General features: G+C 42.4%; 1 protein-coding gene across 5 annotated transcripts in view; it reads left to right on the top strand.

Moving 5' to 3' along the window:
• ANKRD17 (ankyrin repeat domain 17) overlaps nt 1-18,914 on the top strand; it is a 127,620-nt gene that overhangs the window by 57,400 nt on the left and 51,306 nt on the right. For 4 of the 5 annotated variants that reach the window (XM_044302961.1, XM_044302966.1, XM_044302975.1 and 1 more), the window contains 7 exons: nt 2,871-3,062; nt 3,185-3,294; nt 3,380-3,467; nt 4,425-4,552; nt 7,751-7,894; nt 8,012-8,114; nt 14,091-14,846. In XM_044302961.1, coding sequence (XP_044158896.1) covers nt 2,871-3,062; nt 3,185-3,294; nt 3,380-3,467; nt 4,425-4,552; nt 7,751-7,894; nt 8,012-8,114; nt 14,091-14,846 — 1,521 coding nt within the window. The remainder of the gene's footprint in view (nt 1-2,870; nt 3,063-3,184; nt 3,295-3,379; nt 3,468-4,424; nt 4,553-7,750; nt 7,895-8,011; nt 8,115-14,090; nt 14,847-18,914) is intronic. The other variant, XM_044302993.1, reaches the window with a different exon arrangement.

Here is an 18,914-nt window from a genome sequence, read left to right on the forward strand (position 1 = left end):
CGTCCCTTCTTTCCAGTATGGGGGACCACACCTGGAAAGTGTTGGCCAGGGACGATCCGGGCGCCTCCAGTTCCCGAGGTACTCCGGCCTGCTCTTTCCCGGTCCGAAAAGATCAGGGCCTTGAGGACTGCCTCATAGAACTGGAGGAATGTCCCTGTGCTGCCAGCGCTTCGGGATAGTACAAAAGAGTTGTACATGGCAACCTGCACCAAGTAGACCGCAACTTTTTTTGTACCATACCTGGGTTTTGCGCATGGCGTTATAATACTTGAGGACTTGATCAGAGAGATCAACTCCTCCCATATACCGATTGTAGTCGACGACATTCTGCATTATCGGAATAATGCAGACATTTCCGGGTGGCCTCAAACCGGGGACGTGAGAGATGGAACAAAGAAAGATTTAGATAAAAAAATTTATTTTTTTCCCTCCTAACTAACTTTTCCCTCCTTTCCCTGCCTAAGGCCTCATGCACACGACCGTTGTGTGCATCCGTGGCCGTTGTGCCGTTTTCCGTTTTTTTTTTTTTTTGCGGACCCATTGACTTTCAATGGGTCCGTGGAAAAATCTGAAAGTGCACCGTTTTGCAGCCGCATCCGTGATCCGTGTTTCCTGGCCGTGAAAAAAATATGACCTGTCCTATTTTTTTTTTCACGGCCAACGGTTCACGGACCCATTCAAGTCAATGGGTCCGTGAAAAATCACGGATGCACACAAGATTGTCATCCGTGTCCGTGATCCGTGTCCGTTTTTTCCTATCATTTCAATGGCAAACTTGACTTAGATTTTTTTTTTCATGTCCGTGGATCCTCCAAAAATCAAGGAAGACCCACGGACTAAAAAACGGTCACGGATCACGGACCTACGGACCCTGTTTTTGCGGACCTTAAAAAAAAAACGGTCGTGTGCATGAGGCCTAACTGTGCCTCTCCTTCACTGACCCTAACCTACTTGGATGGCGATGGGTGCAGGAGGGTGATGGATGCCGATTTTAGGGGGACGCAGGTGCTGGTGCTGGACGATGCTGCACGGTGAGGGTGCTGGACAGGAAGAGGAGGGGAGAGAGGAACGCAGGGAGTTTGAATCTCGCGCTTCTCTCCCCTGCACCAATCAGCACCCTGGACAGCAGTGTTCAGCACCAGGGCCAGCACCGCCTCTCCAAATCTTCGTACTGCGATTGGTGGTGTGTAATCACGCCACCGATCGCAGTCTTTTTCCGGTTCATCGGGCCACAGGACACCCGAATGGACTGGAAATGCAGAAAACCGCAGGTCTGAATTTCCTGGTCTGAAAGTGGACTCCCTCTGTCTCCTATCTACACCCTGCAAATGTGATTGCCGGGGTGCCAATGTGTGTGAAGGCTGCCTTGGGTCTGATTTAGGCCCCAGATCAGCCTTCAGTAATTTCCAGCAGGCTGTGCCTCTCTGGTCAATGTCGGAATAGCATTGCCATTAAAATGCAATGCACTATAGCAGTGATGGCTAACCTGGTCACTCCAGCTGTGGTGAAACTACGACTCCCAGAATGCTCCATTTATTTCTATAGAGTTCTGAGAGCAACCAAGCAAGGGGGGCATCTTGGGAGTTGTAGTTTTACCACAGCTGGAGTGCCAAGGTTAGCCATCACTGCACTATAGGGATAGTGCATTGCATTTTAAAAGCAATCAAAAAGCTGTGTGTTATAATCCCCTTGTGGGACTATTAATTGGTAAAAAAAAAAACTAATTTATTCAATAAAAGAAATCCTCCCCATATGTTTGGTATTGCCATGTCCGTAATGACCCAGACTACATAAATATCATGTAAATTATTCCCTACGGTGAACGCCGTAAAAAAAAAAGACAGAATTGCAAAACTAAATAAGCGATTAAAAAGCGCCATTTACTCCAAAATGATACCAATGAAAAATACAAGTCGTCCCGTAAAAATCACAGAACTCCATAGAAAGAAAAATAAAAAAGTTATGGGTCTTGGAAAGCGGCAATGCAAAAAAAAATTTTCCTTTTAAAAAGGAATTTATTGCAGTAAAAGTAGTAAAATGTAAAAAAAAAAAAATGTAGTTGCTGTCACTGTAATCGTACTGACCCAGAGAATAAACATGTTATTTATACCGAAAAATGAATGCAATCAACTTTATAACCTAAAAATGCAGTGGCAGTATTGCTGTTTTTCCCATCTCCCTCCCAGAAAGTGTTAATAAAAGTTAATCAGAAAGTTATGTGTACCCCAAAATGGCGTCGTTAAAAACTACAACTTGTCCCGGGGGAAAAAAAAAACAAGCCCTCAGAAAGCTATATAGATGGAAAAATAAAGTTTTAGCTCTTGGAATACGATGATGAAAAAGAAGAAAAAACGCTTGGTCAGTAAGGCCCAAAACAGGCTGGTCACTAAAGGGTTAAGACCGTGGTTTGGGTACACATCTGAGATTCCTTTATTTTATAGTTCTTTTGCTCGGGTCTGATGCTGACCCATTCACTTCAGTGGGTCTGCAAAAGAGCTGCATCCGTATGTCTGTGCTGCAGCCCCGCAGAACAAAAAAAAAAAAGTAGAATGTGTCCTTTTCCTGTCCATATCACGGACAAGGATCAGACTGCTCTATTTAGGCATCCGTGTTTTGCGGATTGGAAAATGCAAACTGTCGTTTCAATGAGCCCTTAATGGAACACAAGAACACCCCTACCTCTCGGAGAAAAAACAAACAAAATTAAAATGATAGTTCTGAATGTGCGGTTTTGAAAGATATAGCATACATACATTGTGAATCAACTCTACATTTTCTGCTAGCTGGTAGCACTTGATATACCTTGTACTAAACATTGTAAAATAACATGCGGAACATGCCTTTGGTTCAATCACTGTTCTCTTCTATAGGAGCAAACATCAATGCTCAGACTGAAGAGACTCAAGAAACTGCCCTAACTCTGGCCTGTTGTGGAGGCTTTCTAGAAGTGGCAGACTTCCTCATTAAAGCGGGTGCAGATATAGAGCTTGGGTGTTCTACTCCTTTGATGGAAGCTGCACAAGAAGGTCACCTAGAGCTGGTCAAATACCTACTTGCTGCTGGTATGTACTCGCTACATTTTTGCGATGCCTATTGAGAGCTGTTGTGTTTGCGTTGGTGACGGTAGGCAGCATTTACAACAATGTCCTGACGTTCTAAAATGTTTTTGCATTTGGTTCTGTAGGAGCGAATGTACACGCAACAACTGCAACGGGTGATACAGCTCTAACGTATGCTTGTGAAAATGGGCATACTGATGTGGCAGATGTGCTGCTTCAGGCTGGTGCAGATTTGGTAAGCTTTTGCATTTTATTCTTTTTGCCTGTATTAAATAAGAAAAGTTCCGATATCCCAGACATTCATGGTTTCTATATTTCAGGAGCATGAATCTGAAGGAGGTCGGACCCCGCTGATGAAGGCTGCAAGAGCTGGTCATGTCTGTACTGTCCAGTTTCTCATTAGCAAAGGTACTTTTGCATAGTGAACAAGTCTGCATGCTATGGCGTCAAATAACCTTTGACCACATCCACCATGAATTGACTTTGGTTTGGTTTTTGCGCTACCCCAGAGCTGTTTGTTAGGCACCTTCTTCTAGGAATCTATCCTTGAAAATGTGAATGTTCAGGAGAGGTTTGTAGTGCGATTAGATCCTTTACCCTAATAAGGGTATGTCCACATGGCAGATTTAAAGTTTGTACACAGATTAGCTCTATTTCAATGAAGCTAATCTCTGTGTGGCTAAATGCCACACTTTCCGTCTCACAAATTGCCAGCTTTTTGCCTCCATGGCTTGCATGTGAGATAGCATAGCTTCCTATTGAAAACCGTGGGAGATATGTATGAACATACCCTTAAGCTGGAATCGCACATGCAGCTTTTGGTGCAATTGATGAAGTTCAAAAGGAATGGGAATAAAAAAAAAAAGATTTATGTGTCTCCTTGCACCAAAAATTGCATTTCTAGTTCCAAATTTTTGCAAACATGGACTTGTGATTAGTTTTAATCAGAGGGTGGGTTTCCTCCTTGGGACCTGACACGTCTCTAGAAGGCAGGTGGTACCAGTTACCCACGATCACACGGGAAAGGAGTTTGGGTTAGGGGGACAGAAATCCCCATTCCAGCACTTGGTGCAGGTTCTAAATATTAATCAGCTGTCCAGTTGATCTGTATTATAGCCCATTACAATGAGTTGTGCTTTCTCAGACTTGGCAACAGGGAGAGAAGCATACAGATGACGGAAAATCATTGTATTTGGTTAATTAAGAAAAAAAAAAGGAACTGGTTGTTTTACTTTCCCTGTTATAGTCCTTTGTACAGTAAATCTTCAGCAGTTGTGTAGCTATGAGAAAATGGGTAATGGGTTAGAGTATTAGATGTCAGGTTGTGTATGGTTAGCCTCGCTGTAACTATACTTTTTGTTTTAGGCGCAAATGTGAATCGCACAACGTTGAATAATGACCATACTGTCCTGTCTCTTGCGTGTGCTGGAGGACATCTAGCAGTGGTTGAGTTGCTTTTAGCTCATGGGGCTGATCCAACGCACAGGTTAAAGGTAAAATGGTTCTAACATTTGGTTCCAAAAGACCACGTTTTTATTATTTTGTATTGAGTGAACATGCATTTGTAGGGATTTATGGCAAGAGATCTTCTGACGTTATCTCTTTGCATAATGAACTACATGCACTAGTGTATAAACCTCCATTTTAAAACCTTGCTGAAAATACAAGTGAGTGTTTTAAAGGGGGTTGTCCCCCAAGTAAATATTTCTAATTAAATCCATCCCATTCTAAACATTTTTGTATTTACACACATTTAAAAAGTTTACATCTCCAGACATCTCTTGAATAACGTTGGTATAGCGCCACCTGCTGTTTCAATTGAACAGCCCTACCATGTCCACCTCAGTCAATGTGTAGAGGCTGAAAACATGTTCAGTCTTGGCTTTCTCTCTGCTCCTGCAGATGTTCACGTAATCCTTGGTGTGGTGAGCTGGCTGCTTCGGAAGCTACAGTGTCTTCTCCGCTTCTGAGAGGGATCTCTCCGCATACCTAGAGGAGCAGAGAGACGCAAGACTGAGCATGTGTGTCCACCTCCACACATTTACTGAGGTGGACACAGAGAACCTGGCACTCTGCTGTCATTTATTTCTGCATATCTGGAGAGAACCGTTTTTTTAAATAAATGATAAATTCAAACATTGTTGTAATTATGGGCTAGATTTAATTATATATACTATTCCTTAGGGTAAAACCACTTTAATGTAATAGATTTATATTGGGCTGTATTCACACTGGCATTCATTATCACCAAGCAAGTCTTCAAGAAGCTCTCTTGTGCTTTGATAGATTCTGTCTTTGGCATATGATACGCAGGACACTCTGCCATGGGTGATCACTTTTCTGTTCAACTCTGCATATAAAGTTGAATATTTTTTGTGTGAGTTGCTTTACTTTTTGTTTTTACTCACACATTCACATAGAAATGTGTTTCCTTAATGCGGAAATTTATGGTACAGTTTTTCATGCATCTGAATGGAGTCTGTAAAGCCCATCCATCCATTCTGAAGAAGCACTCCCTTGCAAATATATGGAACAGACGCAAGCATTTCTGAATATGGGGTGAGATTTATCAAGCCTGTCATACCCGAATACCAGTCTTCACCTCCCTGCACTGCCCTGAGATGTGCATAATTTATTAAGAGGTAGATGCCTCATTATAAAATAGGCGCATTGCTGCCCTGCCATGCACCAGAAACTCAAGTCTGCAGGGAGTGCAGAATTATTAGGCAAGTTGTATTTTTGAGGATTAATTTTATTATTGAACAACCATGTTCTCAATTAACCCAACAAACTCATTAATATCAAAGCTGAATATTTTTGGAAGTAGTTTTTAGTTTGTTTTTAGTTTTAGCTATTTTAGGGGGATATCTGTGTGTGCAGGTGACTATTACTGTGCATAATTATTAGGCAACTTAACAAAAAACAAATATATATACCCATTTCAATTATTTATTTTTACCAGTGTAACCAATATAACATCTCAACATTCACAAATATACATTTCTGACATTAAAAAGCAAATCAGTGACCAGTATAGCCAACTTTCTTTGCAAGGACACTCAAAAGCCTGCCATCCATGGATTCTGTCAGTGTTTTGATCTGTTCACCATCAACATTGCGTGCAGCAGCAACCACAGCCTCCCAGACACTGTTCAGAGAGGTGTACTGTTTTCCCTCCTTGTAAATCTCACATTTGATGATGGACCACAGGTTCTCAATGGGGTTCAGATCAGGTGAACAAGGAGGCCATGTCATTAGATTTTCTTCTTTTATACCCTTTCTTGCCAGCCACGCTGTGGAGTACTTGGACACGTGTGATGGAGCATTGTCCTGCATGAAAATCATGTTTTTCTTGAAGGATGCAGACTTCTTCCTGTACCACTGCTTGAAGAAGGTGTCTTCCAGAAACTGGCAGTAGGACTGGGAGTTGAGCTTGACTCCATCCTCAACCCGAAAAGGCCCCACAAGATCATCTTTGATACCAGCCCAAACCAGTACTCCACCTCCACCTTGCTGGCGTCTGAGTCGGACTGGAGCTCTCTGCCCTTTACCAATCCAGCCATCTGGCCCATCAAGACTCACTCTCATTTCATCAGTCCATAAAACCTTAGAAAAATCAGTCTTGAGATATTTCTTGGCCCAGTCTTGACGTTTCAGCTTGTGTGTCTTGTTCAGTGGTGGTCGTCTTTCAGCCTTTCTTACCTTGGCCATGTCTCTGAGTATTGCACACCTTGTGCTTTTGGGCACTCCAGTGATGTTGCAGCTCTGAAATATGGCCAAACTGGTGGCAAGAGGCATCTTGGCAGCTGCACGCTTGACTTTTCTCAGTTCATGGGCAGTTATTTTGCGCCTTGGTTTTTCCACACGCTTCTTGCGACCCTGTTGACTATTTTGAATGAAACACTTGATTGTTCGATGATCACGCTTCAGAAGCTTTGCAATTTTAAGAGTGCTGCATCCCTCTGCAAGATATCTCACTATTTTTGACTTTTCTGAGCCTGTCAAGTCCTTCTTTTGACCCATTTTGCCAAAGGAAAGGAAGTTGCCTAATAATTATGCACACCTGATATAGGGTGTTGATGTCATTAGACCACACCCCTTCTCATTACAGGGATGCACATCACCTAATATGCTTAATTGGTAGTAGGCTTTCGAGCCTATACAGCTTGGAGTAAGACAACATGCATAAAGAGGATGATGTGGTCAAAATACTCATTTGCCTAATAATTCTGCACTCCCTGTATTCCAGCAAGTAGCTGGTGCAGATTTCAGCTATAACGTACACCAGAAACTGAAGTAAGTTACAGTAAAGCTGGCAGGCTGTGTGAAGCCCCACCCCCTTTTTGTCACTTTAGAAAAGTTGAAAGAAGCCTTAAAAAGTTGCTAAATATGGTGCACATATGACTATCGCCATGATGTAATTTCCCCCCCCAGATGACCATGTTTTTAATGAAATGATCTAGTACTGAGAAGTAAAAGACCATCCTGCTTTCCTCCGAGTGGTCCAGTATCTTGTATGTTATTTTTATGAATCATTTATGTGGAAGCGTGAATGCAACCGCAAGTATTTGCCACACGATTTAATATTTCGATTGGAAGTCTGACTTTTAAAAAAAAAAAATGTTTAGTATATCTAATTTGCACATTCGTACTAAATGTGTTTATTATTTTTTTTTTCTTTCTTTCTTTAGGATGGTTCCACAATGCTAATTGAAGCCGCCAAAGGAGGTCACACCAGTGTAGTTTGCTACCTATTGGATTATCCTAATAACCTTCTCTCTGCTCCCCCACCCGATGTTACACAGTTCACCCCTCCCTCCCATGACTTGAATCGGGTAACCTATTATTTTCTGACTTTCCTAATTCCCTGCATATGTTTTTTTAAACATTTTTTTTTTTAAGCTTTCAGTAAAGGAATAACCATCTTAAATCCATAATTACAAATCTTCTAGGCTCCCCGTGTTCCAATGCAGGCACTGCCAATGGTTGTACCACCTCAGGAGCCAGACAAGCCTCCTGCAAACGTTGCTACAAACCTTCCTATCCGAAATAAAGGTTAGTTTCTTCACCCCACCAGTCTTATCTTCTTATGCTGTTACATTAGAGCTTACATACACTGGTTTAACAGAAGGTTAATAATTGTCATAATATGCTCCTTTGCAACTTAAGCAGACTTAAAGGGGCTGTCTCACTTCTGCAAATGGCATTTATCATGTAGAGAAAGTTAATACAAGCCACATCCTAATGTATTGTGATTGTCCATATTGTCTCCTTTGCTGGCCTGAATCATTTTTACATGACATCATACACTGTTCGTATTCAGGTGTTACCACCACCCTGTAATCAAACAGCAGTGGCTGTGCTTGTTCACTATAGGAAATTTGCCTGTGTGCTTCTGCTGTCCCAGCCACCAGACAGGCTCTTTTTCCTATAGCATACAAGCACGGCCATCGCTGCTGGATTGCAGGGTGGACATAACCATAGGAATGAGCAGTGTATAATGTGATGGAAAAATTGAACCAGCCAGCAAAGGAGGCAATATGAATAATAATACATTAGTAAGTGCCTTGTATTAACTTTCTCTACATGATGAATGCCATTTGAAGCAAGACTGCCCCTTTAAAGAACTCTTTGATGGCTTCATACTACTGCAGAAGAGTGAGGATGATGTGGTTAAATAACTTTCTGGTAATTTTTATTTATAAAAATCCTATTCATGTTGCAGAGCTAATTTTTAGTTTAATACTCTGTGTGTAGTCCAGCTTCTTAGCTGCCTTTGGCCTTCCTATTCCACTATCCTAATCAAATTTGGAAGGTTTGGAAACCTCCCCTTTTTTTTTTTTTTTTTTTTTTTTCCCTTACAGCATCCAAGTAAATCATTTTTCAGACATTGGACCTAAATTTTAAAGATAAGGCAGCTTGATTTTACGTGCATTTAGGAATATTGCATTTCCTATTTTATGTCATGCAAAAGTGCTGAGTAACTGCAGAAACCAAGAGCTCCTCGTGGGCTTTGTACCAGCTACAGTCTAAACCAGTTCCGCCCCGAGATTGCATTTTTTACATGGTGGATTGTTAGGTCAGTGGGAACCACATTGTGAATGAGAAATGTTCCTCAAGCTTGTACCCTGACTAATGAAGGCCTGATATTAGATATATTCCAGATGTCATCACCACTGTAAATTGTGCCTCCTTTTACATTTCAGACAATCATGCGTGCACACAACATTTAAGAGGGACATCTTCCCATCAGTTATTTGCTGGAAATCGATCCAAGCACAAGGCACCAAGGAAACATTCCCAAAGGAAGTTCTTTGGCGCGTTTCCCTTCTTGGTTAAAGAGGACTTTCACCAAAAAATGCAATGCAATCTGACAGCATGCTATAGAGCAGGAGGAGCTGAGCAGATTGATGTATAGTCTTATGGGAAAGGATTCAGTATAACCTGTATTTTCTACATTTATAGCTCTGCTTTCTCTACCTTCAGTGAACGGCATCAGTACGAGGAGGAGGTTTTTATCAGTGATTGATGGCATTGTGTACATAGCGGTCAGTCACTGATAACATCTCCTCCCTGTTCCGATAGCACTACACAGGGCTTTACTGAATCTTTCCCCACAAAAATGTCAACCTGGTCAGCTCCTCCTCCTCTATAACCTAGTGGTTTCAGATTGCATTACATTTTTGGGTGACTGGTTCTCTTTAAGGCTACATGCACAGGACCGTATGTGTTTTGCTGTATGCAAATTGCGGATCAGCAAAAAAACGGATGCCATCCGTGTTTTTTTCCGGTGCTATGGAACAGACATACCGATGCGAACAGCACACTGTGCTGTACACATTTTTTGCGGACCCATTGAAAGGAATGGGTCCGTATCCTATCTGCAAAAATAAAATAAAAACTGAACGGACACGGAAACAAACATCATTCATGTGCATGTAGCCTAATGATGAACGGAGCAGATCTCTTGAACACCAGTGTGCATGAAACATAAGCTTTTGATCCTGTGAAAAGCTTTAGCCAGATATCTTGTCACGTCAGTGAGGGAAACTTGCCTTTGCTAGCTTAACGACCCTTCTTTTAATATGAGGGTTGGTCCTCCTATCTTTAATTTTCATCTCTGTACTCGGCGCCTTTTGCTTGTTCATGGTTTGCAGCTTCTTTGCAGAGTAGATGTGTGAAGCGATCCTATTGAAATGTTTTAATCTTCCTATTTGGTTCTTGCCCTTTTTTTTTTTTTGTAGTTTTAATTATTTATTAACTAGCAAACTGGTTTTGGAAGTGTGTAGCACTTTTCCCATCCAATACCATCTGAACTGTTAAAGGGGTTGTCTGAGTTATTTCAAAATCTTTGACAAGCTCCCAAATTGTAAAAAAATAAGTTAGTCATCCCTTTCTCCAGCACCATTCTCCACACTGCTGGTCTGGTCCTCCTGTTGCTGCTTGTTAGAAAATTGCAGTGGTCTGGTGCTGTATTCCTTCCAGTCTTCCCCCCCCCCCCCCCCCCCCCCTTTTATATTATTGAAGTTTTACATCCAACAAATATGTAGCAGCTTGACATTTGTTACAGCAGAAATGAATATATAAAATCTTCCATTTTCATGATTATCTTCACATTACATATTTAAACTGCCACATAGAATCACATAAGAGGATAAAACCAAAAATTAAAGTAATAAACTTTTCTAATATCAGGTATGGTCCGAGTTTGTAGGGAGAATGCTAAATCTCACCTAATTCCGACAACAGTCAAAGATCAAGAGTAGGAGGGAGTATCTGAGATTTCCCCAAACTTAGGCCTCATGCACACTACCGTGGTGTGTTTTGCGGTCCGCAAATCGCGGATGGCATCCGTGCGCATTCCGCAATTTGCGGAACGGCACGAACAGCATTCAATATAAATGCCTATTCTTGTCCGCAAAGCACGGACAAGAATAGGACATGTTATTTTTTTTTAGCGGGGCCACAAAACGGAGCAACGGATGCAGACAGCACACGAGTGCTGTCTGCATCTTTTGCGGCCCCATTGAAGTGAATGGGTCCGCATCCGAGCCACCAAAACGGCGGCTCGGATACGAACCCAAACAACGGCATTTTGCATGAGGCCTAAGACTGCTCTTCTATTTTCATCATCCTCGTTCCTTTTGTAGTCTTGGCATAAAACTACATCTAGCCATGTCGGAGATGTTTTTTGGGTGGGTGTGCTTTTTCCGTAGGTGCCACAAAGCTTTAAATGCCTCATATCTGTTTAGCTTAATTGCTATCATGTCCTCCATAGAGCAATTATATTGTAAAATATTAATCAGCTCAGTCATTGAAGGAGGTTTCTGCATGTCACAATGACGGTGACGCTCTGGTGTGCTGCACATCACCACTATATTTTGTAAACAAGCAGGACCAGGCCAGCGGTAGAGATGATGGTGCTGGAGAGAGCGGTATTCGATTTTTTTTTTTTTTTTTTTTTTTTTTTTTTTTTTTAAAGCAATTAGGGGAGGATTTTTTATGAGCTTGGACAACCCATTTAAAGGTGTTTTCCAGTACTTTTGATAGTGATGGCCTATACTTGTGATAGGCCTTCAATATCGGTGGATCCGTCGGGAACTAACTCTTGGCATCCTCACTGATCAGTTTGATTGAAGTGGCCCTTTATTTACCCAGTATGACTTCAAGTTGCAGGGAGCTTCATTAAAAGGCACAGCCTGTACAAAATGTGAAGGGGACATGGCACTCGCTGGAGCCATTTCAGTTAGTGTGGGTGGCGTGACTCAGATCTCCACCTAGTTCTAGTTCTGCCTGAATTAACAGACTGATGGCTGCAGCTCCTGAGTTCTCATGCACACTACTTGCTCTGGTTGCTTTGCTTAAGCCCCCTTTACAGGAACCAGTCCACTGAACAAACTTTTGTTTTGATCGTTGTTCTTAGTAAAACTCTGACATAAGCCAACTAAAAATGATCATTTGTCGGCAGTACCTGGCCCTGTGTAAGCAGGATGTGTGCTGCTGCACCAGCTATCGGACATTACGAACCATCGTTCTTGTGGCCATTCAACACTGACAGTTGCCAGTGTAAGGGGTGCCAGTTCACAGTGCGGTCTGGCTGCTTATTACAGCCAATTGCTCGGCTGTTCCTGTACTTCATATTTGAAATGATAGCAAGTACAAGTGCTACCTACAGTTAGCAGTAATCTGCATGTGGACCCCAGGAGTGGATTGCACAGTGTATGGGCACCTAATAAGTAAAAAAATATATTAAGAATGAATTCCTATTTTGCAACAAAAAAAAATAAAAAAAATAAATGGCTTTATCATATTTTCTGGTTTCTTTGCCTCCCAAAAAATTCACTGAGAAGTTATCAAAAAGTCACATAATGGTACAAAAATGGTATCAATAAAAAAATAAAATAAAATACAGGTTGCCCCACCAAAAAGGGCCATAGCTCCGTAGCCGGAAATGTAAAAAAGGTATTAGTGTCGATTTAATGCAACGCAAATAAATTTGCCAAAAACTATGCAACTGTAGTTAAAGAAAAACGTGTTAGCACTTGGTTACAAAACCCATTAGACTGCACCATTGCTTTTTGGCTAACTCCTCCCCATTCATATTTTCCAATTTCCCAATACATCATATGGAATACTAAATGGTGCCATTAGAAAGTACAACTTGTTCAGGAAAAACAAGCCCATATACAGCTATGTGAAGGGAAAATTAACAGTTATGTCTTTTGGAAGGCAGGGAGTTAAAAAAGAACAATGGCTGCGGCGGGAGAATAAAGTACCCTTAGATGAGGTGTGGATCCAGTCTACCATCCAGAACAATTTCCTATCCAATGTGCCTTGAGTAGTCCCAGTTTTATGTGAACAGTGATTCGGATCCATACAGTGCCCCTTTGTTCTGTGGTGGATAAGCTTCTTCAAAGTGTTGTCATGAGGATGCAGGAGCTCCATTGAGCCTGTCACATTAATTTACCCTTACATTAAAGGGCCTTTTTAAAATAATTATCTTTTCAAATGATACAGTGTGGAACAATTAGCACCCGTTCTCCCCCCTGCATTTCAAAGGCTTTGCACCATTTTGCATGTTTGGGTTGGGCAGACCTGTAAAGAGTGCATGGCTTGAGGATTATTTGGGTGACTCAAGTTCTTCTCTTCAAAGTGCCTATTTCCATGTAACAAGCCGGGGATTCAGTTGAGTACACGGAGGATCTCCAGAGTGGATGTAAACTTGTAGACATTGGAGATTTGATGGGACTCGCAGTAAAGCCAGTTACCTGGAATGTGTTTTGTAGGATATTCTTCTTTAATTGCTGCATTGTATATTTTAGTATTTTTGCATAAAGCTGGTGATGCGGATTAGAGAAGGAATATGTCTGCGATTTCAGCATCTTTGTAGGAGTAATGCCCTGATTTTTTTTTTTTTTAAGTAGACTTGCGGAATGCCATTTTGCTAGAAGTCTCCCCCCATCCGTCTTCTCCCTACGTATTTTTTTTTTATTTTTTTTGGGGTTACTCTCACCCACCACTGTGTCAGTGGTAGCCCAAGTTCTCCACAAAACCATTTTCCTCCTTGGAAAGTTATTGATTAGACCGCTATATATATGGAGATTGTAGGACTTGACTTCCAGGGTCTTCTGTTGGCCGTTTTTACATAGCTAAGAGCAGCTGCAGTATCTCTGCCCCATGACTTGTTCAGCCATCGCCCTTCACCAATCTGACAGAACTTGTCAGGTGCAGGTTTCTCATTTTTGACATAACTACAAAAGCATGGAGCATAAGACCCACATCTGTAAATCTACCCCATAGTAGACCTTTTTTTTTCCAACATGTTAAATCTTGGGTTTCTTTCTTCTGTGGGGATGCATTTGTATTGTGTGGTTGCCTGTGGGTTTTCCATTTGTAATGGTTTCTTAGTTGTGTGGATGTCGTTCATGTGCCTGTCCTTTCAACTCTCCCCATGTCTGGCAGTACCAGGCATGAGGTTGCCATTCTTTTTGCGCTTCCATTTGGTTCTGAGGGGGTTTCTTTTTCACACAGCTGCATCTAAGCAGAAGTCCAGTGGCCATGTGCCAGACAACGTCCAAGATGCACAGGGATACATCAGCAGTCAGTCTCCAGAAAGCATTGTGGAAGAAGCTCAGGGGAAGCTGACTGAACTGGAGCAGCGGATCAAAGAAGCCATTGAAAAGAATGCACAATTACAATCTCTGGAGCTCGCCCATGCCGATCAGTTGACGAAGGAAAAAATTGAGGAGTTGAACAAAACCCGAGAGGAGCAGATACAAAAGAAGCAAAAAATTCTGGAGGAGCTACAAAAAGTAGAAAGAGAGCTGCAATTAAAAACGCAACAGCAGCTTAAAAAGCAGTACCTGGAAGTGAAAGCCCAGAGAATCCAACTTCAGCAGCAGCAACAGCAGCAGTCCTGCCAACATCTAGGGCTGCTAACTCCAGTAGGGGATGGGGAAGAGATCACAGAGGTAGACTATGCTCACTTACAGCAGGTTGACACCATTCTGCTCAAACAGGACTCCCAGCAGAATGCAGTACCTATGGGCTTTACCCCCATGCAGCCGTTGGCAATGCCTCAAACTCTGCCATTGCCAGCAGGTACATTATCCCCAGGGCCCATTGCAAATCTTGCAGACCTCCAAGGAGTTATTGTGGGACAGCAAGAATTGGGTCAAGCACAGCTGACAGGGCTTGGGCAAAGTGTCCTGGCAGAAACACAAGAAGGGTTAATGATAGCCAGTCCTGCTCAGACCCTCACTGACACCCTGGACGACATCATGGCAGGTGGGTATGATGGTTCACCATGTGGTTTTATTGACATGTGTGCAATAACACTTGTGTTTACTGTGACCATAGTTAAGATCTTCACAATAATGTATTTTCACTTTCAGCCTCTTGACTGCAGTTATTTAATGACATGCATCAAATATATATGCATATGAGAACACAAGTAGGCTTCTTAGAGGGGTTTCCCAGCTTTTATAACCTTTTAAAATGATGTTAGTTCTGCAATGTAATAAATAAATAAACTACACCAGCCTGTTTCCGCCGCTCTGTTCCAGCAATAAGGGTCCTACTCACTCTCCTCCCGGCCTGTAAACTTCTGGAGTGGATCACTTGTGCAGCTGTGATCAGTGACTGGCCTTAGTGACTGACCCCATCCAGATGTTTACAGGTCAGGAAGAGTACGGATTGTACCCTTCATGCTGGAACATAGTGAAGGTAAAAATTGCAGTATTGGCCAAATTTAAAAGGGGTTACGTAAATAAACCTGTTGTAACCAGATCCCACTTTAATTTAGTGGACGTTTCACCCCTCCTGGCTTGTTTGTTTTACTACATTCTATTTCTTATGAAGTAACAATGAGGGACACTTACTAATCAAAATTACCCGGAATTCTGGCTCAATTTGCATAATAAAACTGGCATGTGCTGTGTGCCGGATTGTTTGTTTGTTTTAGACCCTGTTGTCCAAAATGTGCCAAATTTAGCCAGCATTTTACCTCAATACATTGGTAAGTTAGGCAACCAATAGAAGGTATCGGGAGATTGGGTGTCCTTCAAGACTCGCCAAATCGATCACGCAGTGTGAGCCCGGCACCCTCTCCCCTTGCTAACATTGTTGATACCTCGTTGAGATTGAGAAATTTGTTGGAGGAATAACAAACATGTCAGGACTGGTACTCTCTAAAGAGTTATTCCATTCTCTGCCATGAAAGGCCCTGGTAAGTGACAACCAGTGATGGCTTGGAGTCCCAGAATCAGCCAAGCGGGTTGTGCTGCACTGCTTCCGTAACTACCATAGCAGTGATATTTACTTCTATTGGAGCTGTGGAAACTGTGTAGCACAGCCCGCCTGGCTGTTTTCTGATCTGCTAGCCACTGCTTACAGACCTCATTCCAATCTCAGCCTTGAAAGCCCAAGATGGAAATAGCTTACAGACTCCACGTCAGCTGCTGTTCAACTTGATTGTTCCCTAAATGTGAACGATTTTGTGAATGGTGTCACCCTACCTGTAGATTGCAACCTCCAAGAAGACACATTAGCTTTATTCTCGCTACATTTAGATGCATTGTTTACCCTTTGACAGCTATAACACAATGGCAGAATATGTTGTACTGCCATGAGAAATCCAACTATTTTATTGAACTATTGGGATAAGGACCTATTAATGTATGGGAAGAAGGTGTGCAGTACCACAAAGAATTTGGGAATCTCCTAAGGAGACAATTCTTCAGGAATTTGTCCCTTAAGCTGATTTCATAAGTGGGTGTGCGGTCCTTGATGGCTTTATTTCCTGGGTTGACTGTGGCTTTACTGACCTGAGCTCACAGCATCCTGGTGGTCTACGATGGTGTCTTGAGTTGAAGCCCGAATGTATGCGGACAGGAGATCTCTTGGTACTCACAACATCAAAGTGAACTATTATGCAGTGTGAGCTTAGGTAGGGTGCGAGCCACAGTTGGTCCATGAAATGGGGATGTCACACGGGACCATGTTTCGTAGGCTGCATGCACTTGTCTGAAACTGGAATATGTGTGACGTTCCACTATACCATCTAATGTCTCACTAAAAGACAGTCCAGTCTGTGTTGACAGTATTGGCTTTAGTTGGTGGCATAAATCACTTTTACTACGTAAAGAAAATTGGAGCTACTTACTACCCACCCTGTTAACAAAATGAAGGGAAACTATTTAATGGAATGTTTCCTAGAGGTATGTCATTATTAGTGTAGCTGTCATGAGAGACGGCCATTCTCTTAATAAATGTCATACCTGAAACTTCTATTACTTTATCCTTTCCTCTTTCTGAATCAAAATAGTGACTTGGGCGTATTCACACTAGGGATCGACCGATTATCGGTTTTACCGATATTTTTGGCCGATATTCAGGATTTTCATCAGTATCTGCATCTATTTTGCCGATATTCCGATAGCTTATGGGGAACACAGATCGCGCTGCTGACAGCGCTCTGTGTTCCCTCAGCAGCACAGGGGAGAAGGCAGCAGTGTCTCCCTCTCCCCTGTGCTGCTGCTGCTGCCAATGAGAGGAAGGAGGACAAGACGAGGGGAGGGGCTGTGGCCACTGCGCCACCAATTAAGATAAATCTCTAATTTATTCATATACAGGAGGCAGGAGCTGGCTGCAGAATCACATAGCCAGCTCCCGACCTCTATGAGCAATACCTGCGATCTGCGGTAGTTAACCCCTCAGGTGCCGCAGATTGCAGCTACCGCTCATAGAGGTCGAGAGCCGGCTATGTCATTCTGCAGCCAGCTCCTGCCTCCTCTATATGAATAAATGAGATTTATCTTCATTGGTGGTGCAGTGCGCCCCCCAGCCACCCCAGTAATAATCATTGGTAGCGCAGTGCGCTCCCCCGCCCCCCAGTATTAATCATTGGTGGCAGTGGCCACAGGATCCCCTCTCACCTGCTCCTCCGATCGGAGTCCCAGCAGTGTAATCCTGGGGCTCTGATTGGTTACCATGGCAGCCAGGACGCTACTAAAGCCCTGGCTGCCATGGTAATCTCCCTGCTGCTGTGTGCATAAAGCACAGAGCAGCAGGGACAGTGTGAGCTCCTATTCACCCTGATAGAGATCTATCAGGGTGAATAGGACAAGGGTTCTAGTCCCTAAGGGGGCTAAAAGTTAGTAAAAAAAAAAAAAATACAAACAAAAAATAGTTTAAAAAAAAATAAAACGCCAAAATATTAAGTATAAATGAAAAAGAAAGATATACAAAAAAAATACACATTAACAATAAACATTAATTTTCAGCAGATTTGTGTAGGATTTTATTTTATTTTTTTTCAAAAGTGAAAATTCCCAGAATATCGGTATAAATTATCGGTATCTGCCCTAAAAAAATCAATATCGGTCGATCCCTAATTCACACACACACTTGCTTATTAATTGTCAAAAAGCTAGACCATCAATTCCTAATGGGTTTTCACATCTCTGCTTGCTGTCACTCAATAGAAACGTATAATGTTAATTCCATATTACATGATCTGGACACAAGACACAGGTATGATAACTGTTCTAAATCTGTCACGACCCCTGCTGCTGAGTGATTGTCAATTGACCAGGGCAGATTTTTAATCACTGGAAATTCCCATTGAATGCCTTCAAGCAGAAATCCTGAAAACAGTGCATTGATTCTGTAACTTTTCATTATACAAAGCATGGTTTGTTGAAAGCATAACACTTCTTTAACAACCCTTTCATTCTGCGGAACATGGATCATACCTTTTTTTTTTTTTTTTTTTTTAAAGTAACCCCCTAAAGAGAACCTGCCATTGTAAAATGCCGTGCAATCTGTGGGCATCATATAAAAGATTGAGCAAAACTTGTTATTTACATATTCAAACCTCTGCTCTTTCTGGACTTAAAGGGTTTCTACCACTTAGGTGTCACATATTTAGCTGTCAGACACTAGCGATCCGCTAGTGTCTGCTCTGCCCAACCATCCTAATATAATTGCTTTTGGGGCGGTGGTTTGGCTAAAAAAACTACTTTTATTAATATGCTAATGAGCCTCTAGGTGCTATGGGGGCGTCATTAGCACCTAGAGGCTCCGTCTACCTTCAGAAACTGCCGCCGCCCAGCGCGTCCCTCCAGCCCGCCCATCTCCTACTGAATGCGATCCTCCTTGTGAGCGTATGTATTCTGCGCATGCGCAGTGAATGTCTGACCGCTTCCTTGCTCAGACATCTCCACTGCGCCTGCGCTATGACGCCTTAGTGCTCTGAGGAACAGGCGCAGTGGAGATGTCTGAGCAGGGAAGCTGTCAGACATTTACTGCGCATGCGCCGAATACAGGCGCTCACAAGGAGGATCGCATTCAGGA

Source organism: Bufo gargarizans, chromosome 1 (assembly GCF_014858855.1).
Source record: "Bufo gargarizans isolate SCDJY-AF-19 chromosome 1, ASM1485885v1, whole genome shotgun sequence".
In the NCBI taxonomy this organism is placed as follows: Eukaryota; Metazoa; Chordata; class Amphibia; order Anura; family Bufonidae; genus Bufo; species Bufo gargarizans.